Below are 11,791 nucleotides of genomic sequence, written 5' to 3' on the forward strand. Positions count from 1 at the left end.
GAGCTTTTATCTAATCCTTAAAAGATTTTAGGGTTACCTCTTCAGAGGGGGAAATGTTAGAGTAGCCAAAAGCTCCATAAAAAAATAAATCAAAGAAGACGAAAGACTTAAAAAAGTACAATCTCTCAATTATGTCTTTAATTTGATTTTCAAGTTATGAAGTTTACATATTAGGCCCATTACTGACTATACCAGATAAAAAGTACTATGTAAGTTTCTATCCCTTATAAGGATGTTCATATGACATCCAACCTATTTTTTTATTCTATCAAATGAAAGTAACTAAACTTTTCAACCATTCATATTATCATAGTCCATTTCACACAGCTAATCCTCACAGGATTTACTTAAGGGTTGTATTGCTTCAGTAACTTTTGGGGAAGTTAACATCCAGCTTTATCAAGGCTATAGCAAATGTGGTGTACGAACTCTGCTTAAAGCTCAAACTGCTACTCTTTCGCCTTTGTTAAATATCGTATATATCACATGCTGTTAATTTTTCTCAACTATGGCTATCATTTTAATATATCTGTTTAAGCAACTGACAGTATTTTCTTCCTAAACTTAGCTGCACTGCATTGGAAAACATGGACCTGTGTTTCATTTAAGGACCATTCAACTCTATGACGTGTTGTGATTAAGAATGAATCGATTTATCAAAAGACATATCTTTCTTTTGTTATCACAAATACCAAACAAAATATTGTATTACCAACAGAATTACTTTTGAAAATGTACTGCATTTTCTTTCTGAAATCTCAATATTTTAAAAATATAATTATTCATACACAAAACTATACTCCATAAAATTCAAACTGCATCCTTTTATAAAGTTTAAGGATTTCCATGATGGGGTTTATTTCTGGGGAGAAATATGAGTGGAAATGAAGACTTCAAGGCTGAGAATTCCCCTGGGGCCTCCTCACACCTGGGAAGCAGCAGCGCCAAGACAGGGTTCGACTATGTCTGACTTCACATAACATAGAATCTACATTTTAAAAGAGTGTAGATTTTAGTCTGTGAAGTGAATAAGCAAAGATATTCACCTGTCAGTGTGCCATTTTATGATTGAGATGTGTGTGTACTGATAAACCAAAGTAAACTTCAGAAACCTTAAACCAGACATTATCCATTATCTACCCTTGGCTCACAGTGTGTATCAGATATCATTAAATTTTAATGTGTCTCTTGATGGGGACACACACAGAGGTAGTATAGCTGCCTGCTGGCTGAAAGGCCGTTATTACAGCAGCCAAGGGATTCCATCTTCCCACGTTGTTCACTTTCAAGGGCATGCCATCCTTTTCAATAGTTGGAGTTTAATGAAAGAAATGTTTATTTTCGTCCCTTAGTTGAATGGCTCCAAAAAGATGTGCCGAAACATCTTCATGCTCCTGGGCGAGTTTTACCTTTTCAAAGCAGTAGGGTGGGGCTCCAGCTACCAGGTAGGCTGGCTATATACCTGATCTGTAAACACCCTCGTTAGAGCATCAGTGCATCTACACATTACATGCAAAAATATTATTTTATAGAAAATATTGGATGACTCCTTTAGTTTGTTCTCCATTTCCTGCAAATTCTTCTGCAAGGCTTTCCTACCTCGCAGACCCGCAACTTTCTAATGACAGAGTGGGCATTCTACGGACAAGAACATTTAGCCTAACATTCTGCTTTCCAGGAAGATCTGGGGAGCAGAAATCAGGTCAGGTTCTTAAACTGCTGAGTCCCCAGTGTCTGCCACCACAGGGTAGGCGCTTGGCAAAGTACTTGTGGAAAGGAAGGCCAAAGAAGTGAAGGGAAGAAGGAAATTTGCCTCCTATAATATCTGCCAACCGAGTCTGATATCTTTCCTACCTCTTCAGGTGAGCGAAGGTCCTTTAGCATTAAATTTGCCTTCAAATTCAGTTGGTTTTTAATGTCTCTCCTCCTTTTGCCAACTACAGGTGCATCTGCGGTGATCACCAAAGCTTTGAAACCCAGAGCTTCTACCCTCTGGACCAACTGTTTATTTAGCTCCCAATCTGATTGCACATAGAGCTGAAACCACCGGAAGCCTCTGGGGGCAGCAGCAACAATGTCCTCAAGAGTACAGCTGGCATAAGTGCTGGTGACATAGCAGATGTCGGCTTTTTGAGCGGCTGTAAAACAAAGGGCATGACTTATTTTGGAGGGCAGAAGTGTTGTGAACTGGGGTAAACAGTTCCGGGAGGCTGTGGTACCTCTGGCCAAGTTGCCCTTTGAGTGTAGATAAAGCCTAACTTCATTCTTCTTCCCCAAAGTGTTTGGTTAAACTGGGGGGACTAAAGGTGTGTGTCCTCTTCTGTGTAAGCTATCTTGTAAATCTTGTTCTCCATAGTTTCCGGCTGGAGCTATTACTTAATACTCAGAGCTAGCACTGAGTGTGTTATGTCCTTCAGACAGGAAGGCAAGCCTCTTATGAACTCTTTAATGAGTCAGAGGAGATTTAGAGGCTGGAGACGCAATTCCAGTAGAAAAACCTGAACTCTGCTGAAAACGCACAGTATCTGAAATGAGACGAGTATGTGAACTTGAGGCTTATTTCCTTTACTTGTTAGGGAAAGCAGTAAGACCTGTCTTATTGAGAATTAAGAGCACTGAATATTATCCCTTAGCTTGAAAAGTGATGTACTGGTCAAATGACAGGAGACTGCCAGTGGTAGTGATGAAGCTGATGGCATTAAGGCTACTGAATTGCATATTTCTCATTTTTAATTTCATTATTTCAGTGTCTCTCTCCAGTAGGTTAATGTCATTGCTGATGCTCCAATCCATGGCCAGATAATTTGGCCTAATCAAAAACTAATCTTGTCAGCATCTCATATTAAGAGGAGATAGCCCATTCCTTCACCCCACAAGTCAACACATTCTTATCTATGACACAAACTGATCATCTTCATATAGGATATTAATATTTCAACCTAGCCATATCTATCTGTGTCTCTTTAACTCTAGAATCCTCAGACTCATCACCTCCTGTATCATGAAGTCAATGGAAAAGACCTCAGAGGAGTCCTGGGCAACTCACCCAAACCAGATTCAACCTGGAATCAAGATTATGGGGTCCCAAGAATACGTTCAGTCTCATTGCTTCTTATTATTGTTATTGTTGATGGTGATATTTGTGGAGGGCATAGGGAACGAATAGGGGGTCACCAAGAAGGAGCTGTAACCTACCATGAAGATTTATTAGATGACAAGGCCAGTCAAGGAGAGGGGAAATGATACATTTAGATAAGGGCAACTGCCAGATCATGTGTTAAAATCTGATAAAATGGTTTTGTCCTCATCCTAAATGCATATGCCTAGTCATCCCTGTCTCTAGCCCATAAGGCTGCAGAGAGCCCTACTCTTAGTGTTATCCTTGGTGCCTAACCCTGGGGCATCCTTTTCTCTCAGGTAATATGATTCAGTAGAACCAGCATCTCTCGTTGGAGGACTTGGAATTTCAGCATGTTTTTATTTATCAGTAGCTCCTCTTCTATTATCACTGATTTTATACATGAGTGCTTTTGTGACCCTACATGAAATGTTACATAAACATTGCTTTAAGTAGTTGCTTTGCCACTATCCTTAATTCAAAAAAATTACTGTCCCTAAGGCCCTTCTATGAGAAGCCTTGGAGCTCCCTCCCTGCCCCTGCTCTGGGGATAGGGGAGGAGTCCTGTCTACTTCTGATCTACTTGGAGGGGAGCCTCTGGGTCAGGTGACTCATACCTCTGGCTGTGCTCATTTCTCCATCAGGCCAAGCGATGCAGTGGAAAGCTGTAGGGGAGATGCAAATGGGAGCGCTGATCTCCATCCCTTGGATTGTGGTCCTGGTGTCCACCTTTGACACATCTCTCAGGCACCGGGGACGGAGGCGGATTCTGCACTAGACAGTAAGATGGCTTAGTCCTCAACATGGTGATGCTTTCTGGAGCTGGGACTCTGATTCCCAGTGCAGGTCTAAGTCAGACTGGGCTTTCTGAAAACTTGGTGGGATCTGTTGGCTTATCCTAAATAATTAGTGTAGGCCCAGGAGAAAGCTAATCTCCAGGAATCCATGTTCTACATCCCATCCCACATTAACCCAATCCTTTCTGTTAGTGAACCAAACTCCACTTCAGCCTCTTCTTCAGAGGAAGGTTCCTCTTCCTCTGTCAAGGAATCTATATGTTTGAGTCCTGCTTCCTTGGTTAGACACTCTGTGCTTAGATGGCTTAATTTATTCTTTATAATCAATGAGTAGACAGGAAAGGCCAAGGAAAGAAGGAATTGCCACTTGTTTCTTCTCCAGTTACAAACAAGTGCCCAGAAAGAAAGAAAGGAAAGGCCATTAAAAGTGCCCAAGTCCCAGAAAACAAGTGGCTTTTTTTTCTAGGACACTAATTGATTTGACTATTTGACTTATTGTGCACTGCTTTAAGACAGGCAGGGTAATTTATACACAATATGCAAAGTGTAATTTCAGCTGGGTGGAAATGCCCTATAGCTGTTGCTGGCTGACATGCTGGTTGTTCTGTTTTCCAAGTCTAATTCTTCCTTGAACCAATCTTCTATGTTCTCAAATATCCTTGAATGTTATTTTCTCCAAACCTGAGTCCTTTCTTCTATTTTATCCTCTAAGGCAGACGTTTTAGGAGCTCAGGAGAACTAGGCTTATGTGGTGACTTCTCTGTCCTGCCCCAGGGCTGGTCTTGTTCCACCTTTTCTGGTTACAAAATCACTGGGATTGCAGAGGACAGAGGACTCACTTCTAGAGCTAAGACAAATTCTCTCTTCCCAACTGTTCTGCAGCTCCCTATTGCTCACCTCCCTCAAATTAAACAACACAGAAGTACACTTTTCTTTTATTTTGAGAATACTGTGTTCTTTAGAGGCAGAAACCAGTGCTATTACCACCTAAGAAACCCTCAACCAGTGCATTTTAGCTTAACAACAGAAAGGGTAAAGAAGACAGACTTTTTAAATGCTGCAACGTTGTCCTTGTTTGTAATGCCCTCATCAGCTTCTCCTTCAATAAAATCCCAAGATGACCTAGACAGCAGCTCTCGTGCATGAGCCTGGAAGTCTGCCAAACACACCAAGGACATTTCTGGATATTGAAAAAACAAAAACAAAACAAACCCAGTAAGAAGACTTTGGAAATCAAGGAGGTGGGTGGAGAAGATAAAAATCACAGTATGAAGTTGTTTGGATGCAGCATCAATCCCCCCCTCCCCAGTGGCTGTTCTTTAACTCAAAGGAGTTTCTGCCTAATATGCGGATCCCAAGCCGAAAGTCCACCATCATCTCTCATCTCTACTCCTGAGTCTTGGTTATTTAGTCTTCTAAATGCCTATTATGTCTGTCCCCTCTGTTCTACACTCATGGGTCTAGGTTTGGTTGAGGCTGAATCACTTCTCAAGGGAGTTTTAAAAAGGATTTCTTTTATCTCTTGCCTCTACATCCTCTCTCATCATCTTCCAGCTGCTGTCCAGGATTGCTGAAATGCAAGCTTGTTAACAATTCTGGCCCTTATTTGCCCACATCATAGCACTGTGCCCATTCCAGGACCTGTCTCCTATGTGCCTAATCAACTTCATTTCTTAGTGGCTTTACTTTCACGTCACTATGAAAGTTCCCAGGAAACTTAGAATGTCTGAATTCCCTAAAGCTGTGGATGATACAGGGGAAGCAGTTAGTTTGTTGTTGTTGTTGCTGCTTCTTGGCTGGTCATTAAGCACGCTTGCCAAACACACCTACCTCACTGCCACTTTCGCCAAGAAAAGAATGTGCGTTGCTTCTACTTATTGCCATCCGTGATCTGAGCCCTGCAACTAGAACACGGTACTTCTGATGGAACCATCCCAGAAGGGGAAAGGTTAAGGGTCACCAATACATTTCTCCAACGGGAGCAAAGACAGGGAGGCTGTAGACACTGGAGCCTGTCAGGATATACAGGGCTCTTGCATGAGAGGCTCCTGAAAGAAAAAGCTGGGAAGTGTAACCTTTAAAGCAGCAGTCAATTCTGGGGTAGTACACAACAGTCTGAAAATTAGCTCAAGGCTAAAAGTAGAAACCAAATGACTTTGGCTGAGGGAAAGGAACAAGTCTCAGAAATAGAGTTTCAGTCAGGAATGGTAAGGGACCAAGGACTAGATGAAAGGACTAGATATCTTGACTCGGGTAAGAACTGATCTGAGGGCGTCTTGAGCCAAGGAAAAATCTGCGGAAGTCAATCAGAGAAACAGAGTTCCTGGAATGTGGTGTTCTAGTTGGTGGCCAGGAGGAGGAGTCTGGCTGCTGCCACAGAGCTTCTCATAAGCAACATTGTCAGTTCAAGGGCAGGAAGCTATTGAGGTGCCGAGTTGAGTCTGGCAGAGTTCAGCAACACTAGCCAATGTGTTAACTGACTCTTACCTAGCCCTTTGATGCATCAATAAATTTTAGCTCAATGAATTAATCACTGCATTTATTCAACCTTTTTGCAATTGCAGTGCATAATTCCATGTTTATAGATGCATGCTTGAGAATTCTATCAAGGTTAGACCTTGACTTATACCTAGAGTCTTGGATTTCAGCAGAGTTCATAGCATTCCCTGATAAGAACGGGTCAGTACATCTGAATTGTTTTTACAAACAATGTGATTTATGCTAAACGTCTGCTTTCCCTCTGGGAGTCCATGACTTGAGTACAAAGGGTGATCACATGACCAGCGCCTAAAACTGGCCTTTAAGCATTGAATCTCTAAAGAGCTTCCGTGTGTACAAGTTTGCGCATGTGCTGTCCACTAGAGGGTTAAGTGCATCTTGGATTCTTGGAAGCTCATATTTGTTTAAAAAATTTAAATATATTTTATTAAAATTTTAATAATTTCATACAATGTGTTTGGAGCATATTCACCCCCACTTACCAAGATCCAGTCCCCATTTTCCTACCCGCTTTGTGTCATCTTTTATTTTTTATTTATTTTTTAATAACCCACCAAGTCCAATTTGTGCCAACTATGTACTTCTAGGTGTGGCGTTGTCTACTGGAACATGGTCTGTTCACTAGGGGCCACAGCCTTGTGAAAGAAAAGTTCCCCAAAAGAACTCCTGAACCTTGGACTGAACTTTCTGCAAGGCTGACCAGCTGATTATCACTCCAGAGACTGTGGAGAGTTTGAAATGTTGCAGTTCCAGAGTCTAATCACCATTTATCTCGGGTCATCTTTAGCCCCCTAAACAGCCACTCCTTACTCACCTCTGTTTCTGATCTAATACCCTGTGACTAACAGATAAAATCCTTTTAGAATGTATTAACAGCAGAACACCAGGTCTCTCCAATCCAAAAACTAAGAATGTCATCCGATAACATCTGACACCTATGGTAAGGACCATCCCGCTTTGCTGCAACCCACCTACTGAATGTATCCTCCAATGTATTTGAAAAGTGTCTTGCTTTATGACTTTTCTTTGTTCTGTAACTATAAATACTTCATGGAACTGCTACCTCATTGGAACATGGAATTTGGGGTAACCTGAATCTGTGTCCCTGGGCCATGGTCACTCATATTTGGCTCCAGAATAAACTATCACTTATTCCTTCTGAGGTGAGAGTTGTGCTTTTGTGTTGACACCCTTAAAGACAAAATAAAACAAACAAACAAGACTGTCTCTCTCTCTCTCATACTTATATTTCCCCCAGACTTTTCCCTATGGCATTTTCCCTTTGCTAATTTTCATTGCAGTAAATCAGTTATGTGCTGAGTCTTCCAAATTCTCCTAATGACATGCTGAGCCTAGAGACCCAATACTGGTTTAGGGTACGCTCATGGCACTGAGCTACTGGGTACGAGTGCTCATTACTTCACTTTAACATTCCTCTCCATAACACCTCCGTGCTTTATTGGATGATAATGCTCAACCAGAATTCAGTTCCTGATATCTTACACAATACATGCTCATAGAAATTCTCTTGTGCAGATTTCTAGCATAGAAACTACACAGAGCTTCAGTCTAATCCAAGAGGAACAGCTCAGAATTACCTGCCCATAACAGTGTGAAATATGTAATTTAAAAGCTGCTTGAAAACAAAGCATTGACCCAAGCCACCTTACATGTAATAAACACTCCTTTTGTCATTTCTCTTCTAGTCTTTCTGCCTTCTATCCACTAGTATCTCTCAACTGCTCTGTCAATTTGACAGAGGTATTCAGTTAATGGGGGTGTTCATCTCTCCCTTTTTCATTCAAAGAAAATGAGACCCTGAAAAATGTTTAAAACTTGTGGAAGATTAGACAGGAAATGATTACAGGATAAGATTCTGGATCTGCATCTCCTGATAGGTTCCAAACATAGATGGTCTCCATTTCCAGTTTAATAGTAAGACTGAAATAGTCGCAATATTATTTTAAACACAAATTTTATATAAAGTAGTAACTTAAATTGCACATTAAATTCAATTTGAGAATTTTGGAGGTCTAAAATATAGCTGCATATTTTTTTAAAAAAACAACATATGTAAAGGCCAGTAGAGTACTTGGTTCATTGTTCCTATTAAAGGAACAATGTAAGAATTATAGTTGAAGAGGCTCATACTTTGTCATTCAAACTTTTCCCAAAATGGAGAGAGGAGAAGTTAGTGCAATGCATTTTTGTGTATTTCAGTCTGATCCACACCAGAGTTGAAACCAGAAATTGAAAGGAGAATTCAAGTTATTTACTGATCTCCTTGCGTTCCCATTTGCCTGCATCTCCATTCACGGGTTTTTGCTTCTGTTTTTGTTCTACTCTCATTGTTCCATAAAAGAGGCTGGAAAATAATACATTCCATAGACCAAGTGTGGGTTGCTGTTCTGGAACTTTATACCCCTCAGCTCCATCAGGCTCTTTCTTTTAAAATAAAAAAAAAATGATGATGAGCAACTAACAAATCAGCGACAAAATAAAAGTTGAAGAGTAGGTGTATTCAGGGGTACCTGCTGCTGTGGTCTGAAGTTCCAAATCAGCTTCCCGACCCAGGGCTCAAATTGGAGCTGCCAGGTATGTTGAGGAAGACCTTGCTTTGTTCAGTGTTATAATCTGAGCTGACCCAGTTACATTAGTCAACAGAGTGTTTTCCCTTGAAGATTCATATAGTTCATGTTGGTGTTACTTAAGGAACGCTGGGATATCAGAGTTTATATTTGCACGGAAGACTCTGGGGCCTTCTGTGGGAGGTAGCAAGGTGAGAATCACAGGACTGTTTCTGCCTTGAGCCTCTGATGAGTCATTGAAGGCAGGCTTCTTTGGTAATACAGGATACGTCTTCCTAAATTCTCTGGTGTGGTTCCTAGAAATTGAAGTCAGGGTTCCCAGTAGAATGTCAAAGATAAGATTGAAGGCTATGATCTGAGGCGCAGCTGGGGAGACCATGCTGTTCAAGGTTGGCTGAAAATACTATTATTGTCGTAAATGGGGCAACTCTGCTCCAGCGTCAAGGACAGTGGTTGCAAAGGGCAGAATTATCATTACAGCAGCGGCTGAGTTATCGAGAGAGAGAATGCCACAGGCTGAGGTCTGTTAATGGTTTGAATGCTTACAGAAGCACAAGGGGCCTAGAGCCATGGGCTTGTGTCCTCATATGGACAGCAGTGCGTCACAAGGGATCGTAACCTTAAGACCAAGGAGGATGACCTCCAAGGACACCGTAACATGGCGAGATGACTGGGAGGGGAAGGACTTGATGAGTAGCAGGTCAGTTCTCAGAATAATCACAAAAACAGAGTCTTATGTGGCTCTGACACACATCAGTCAGAGGCTGCAAAGATGGATTAATGTTTTCAGGCAGTCGAGGATCAACTCTAGACAATTCCCTGGGCCCTAAGGCTTTGTGGGTAAAAGACACAGGACTCTTTTAGCCTGTTATGGCTATCTATTCACTTATTCAATGCTATTTTATTTTTAATATTTTATTTATTAGTTTTATTTTTATGTGTATGAGTGTTTTGCCTGCATGTCTGTAAGTACACCCATGTCATGCAATGCCCATGGAGATCAGAAGAAAGCATCAGATCCCTTGCAGCTGGAGTTTCAGACTATTGTTAGCTATCATGTGGGTGTTGGGAACCAAACCCAGGTCCTCTACAAGAGCAGTCAGTACTCTAACCACTGAGCAATCTCTCCAGCCCCATTATGCTATGCTATTAATAATTTCTCTTCTTTGGCCCAGCAGCCCTCAATCACTCTTGCTTTCTGGTTTTCCTTTCCCATAAGGCTGTTCTTGACCTGTGGGCATGCACTGCCATGTGGAGTATGATACTTTGGTCTTATAGAACTCTGTATACAGATGGCAAGGTACTCATTCATGCCTGTTTTCTATTTCAGAAGTTTTATGTGTATAATGGGTTTGGGTCATGCTCATCCCAGAGCCCTTTAATGTACTCTCAAAAGCATATTAGGATTCCCTTAATTTCTACTGAGTTCTTGCCCCCTCTGTGGTATGAGCAATTTAGAAGACCGTTCCCCATAATCAGCAGTCATGAGAATGAAAAGAAATCATAAGTTTTCATTGTTTGCCCTGTTGGGTAGTGATTAGCAATCCAACAACATTGCTTTATAGTGTTTTAGTGTTTGCATTGCAAATATGTCGGTTTTCTGATACTTTGGGAAAGTGGACATTTTCTGTTACCTGGAGTTCAGTCATTACTTTAACAGCATTCTGTCTATAGGAAAATATGTTCTGAACACGGAACTCCCAAGTAGAGTTTTGAGGCCCGGCTATATTGTCAACAGTGTATTGGAGACAGTTTAAACAACAGTAAGAGACATTGACACAGTACTTTGAAAGACTGGGGATTTTCTGTTTGCATTAAGCAATGGATAATTTTATTGTGCAAAGAGCTTTGGAGGAAACATGACACTTCCTTTATATGAATAATAATGATTAAAATAAAAATGCAACCATTTATCTAGTGCTTCACGACATTCAATGCATGGGATGAGTTGTTTTATAAAGTCCTTTAGTGCTCTGATTCTCACAGTTGTCCCCAAACACAAATGTTCTTATTCCCATTTCACAAATGAGAAAAAGCTTAAAATACTTTGTCCAACACTCTGCATCTAGTAATGTGCTCTGATTCTAGTTGCTGAGTTCTTAATCACTACAAAGAGCAGGAAATATCTCTTGCTGAGAATGGTTTGTAGAATGAAGGGGTTGATAAGTACCTTAGATGTTTAAAAATGTCATTGTTACATGCAACTTTTCATTCCCCCAGCAACATCACAACTATCACAAAGTAAAACTCAACCAGACAAACAACAAGCACTCTCATTTAGCTACCTGTTAAAAATTTAAACCCATCTCAGCAACCTACAAGGCAGTCTTCTATGTGTTATACACTGTAATGCTACAGCAGAGTGCTGCACATGAAAAATTTAAACTCAGAGAATACAAGTGAATATGACAAGAATGACAGAGCCTGACCTGAAGCCCCCCGATTTGCAGAGCCTGACCTGGAGTCCCCGATTTGTAGAGCCTGACCTGGAGCCCCCGATTTGCAGAGCCTGACCTGGAGCCCCCGACTTCTATGTGTTATACACTGTAATGCTACAGCAGAGTGCTGCACATGAAAAATTTAAACTCAGAGAATACAAGTGAATATGACAAGAATGACAGAGCCTGACCTGAAGCCCCCCGATTTGCAGAGCCTGACCTGGAGTCCCCGATTTGTAGAGCCTGACCTGGAGCCCCCGATTTGCAGAGCCTGACCTGGAGCCCCCGATTTGCAGAGCCTGACCTGGAGCCCCCCGTTTTCACAACCTAACCCGGGACCCCCCCAGCGGG

General features: G+C 41.3%; 1 protein-coding gene across 3 annotated transcripts in view; it reads right to left on the reverse strand.

The window, feature by feature from the left end:
• Hao2 (hydroxyacid oxidase 2) overlaps positions 1-11,791 on the reverse strand; it is a 30,147-nt gene that overhangs the window by 16,081 nt on the left and 2,275 nt on the right. Inside the window, exons 2-5 of one of the 3 annotated variants that reach the window (XM_029566384.1) lie at positions 5,746-5,819; positions 4,963-5,095; positions 3,736-3,887; positions 1,855-2,138 (exon numbers count right to left, since the gene is read on the reverse strand). In XM_029566384.1, coding sequence (XP_029422244.1) covers positions 1,855-2,138; positions 3,736-3,887; positions 4,963-5,093 — 567 coding nt within the window. In that variant the 5' untranslated portion in view covers positions 5,094-5,095; positions 5,746-5,819. The remainder of the gene's footprint in view (positions 1-1,854; positions 2,139-3,735; positions 3,888-4,962; positions 5,096-5,745; positions 5,820-11,791) is intronic. The other 2 variants (XM_029566385.1, XM_008839010.2) reach the window with 2 other exon arrangements.

The sequence above is a fragment of the Nannospalax galili genome, unplaced genomic scaffold, assembly GCF_000622305.1.
Source record: "Nannospalax galili isolate Female #2095 unplaced genomic scaffold, S.galili_v1.0 scaffold239, whole genome shotgun sequence".
In the NCBI taxonomy this organism is placed as follows: domain Eukaryota; kingdom Metazoa; phylum Chordata; class Mammalia; order Rodentia; family Spalacidae; genus Nannospalax; species Nannospalax galili.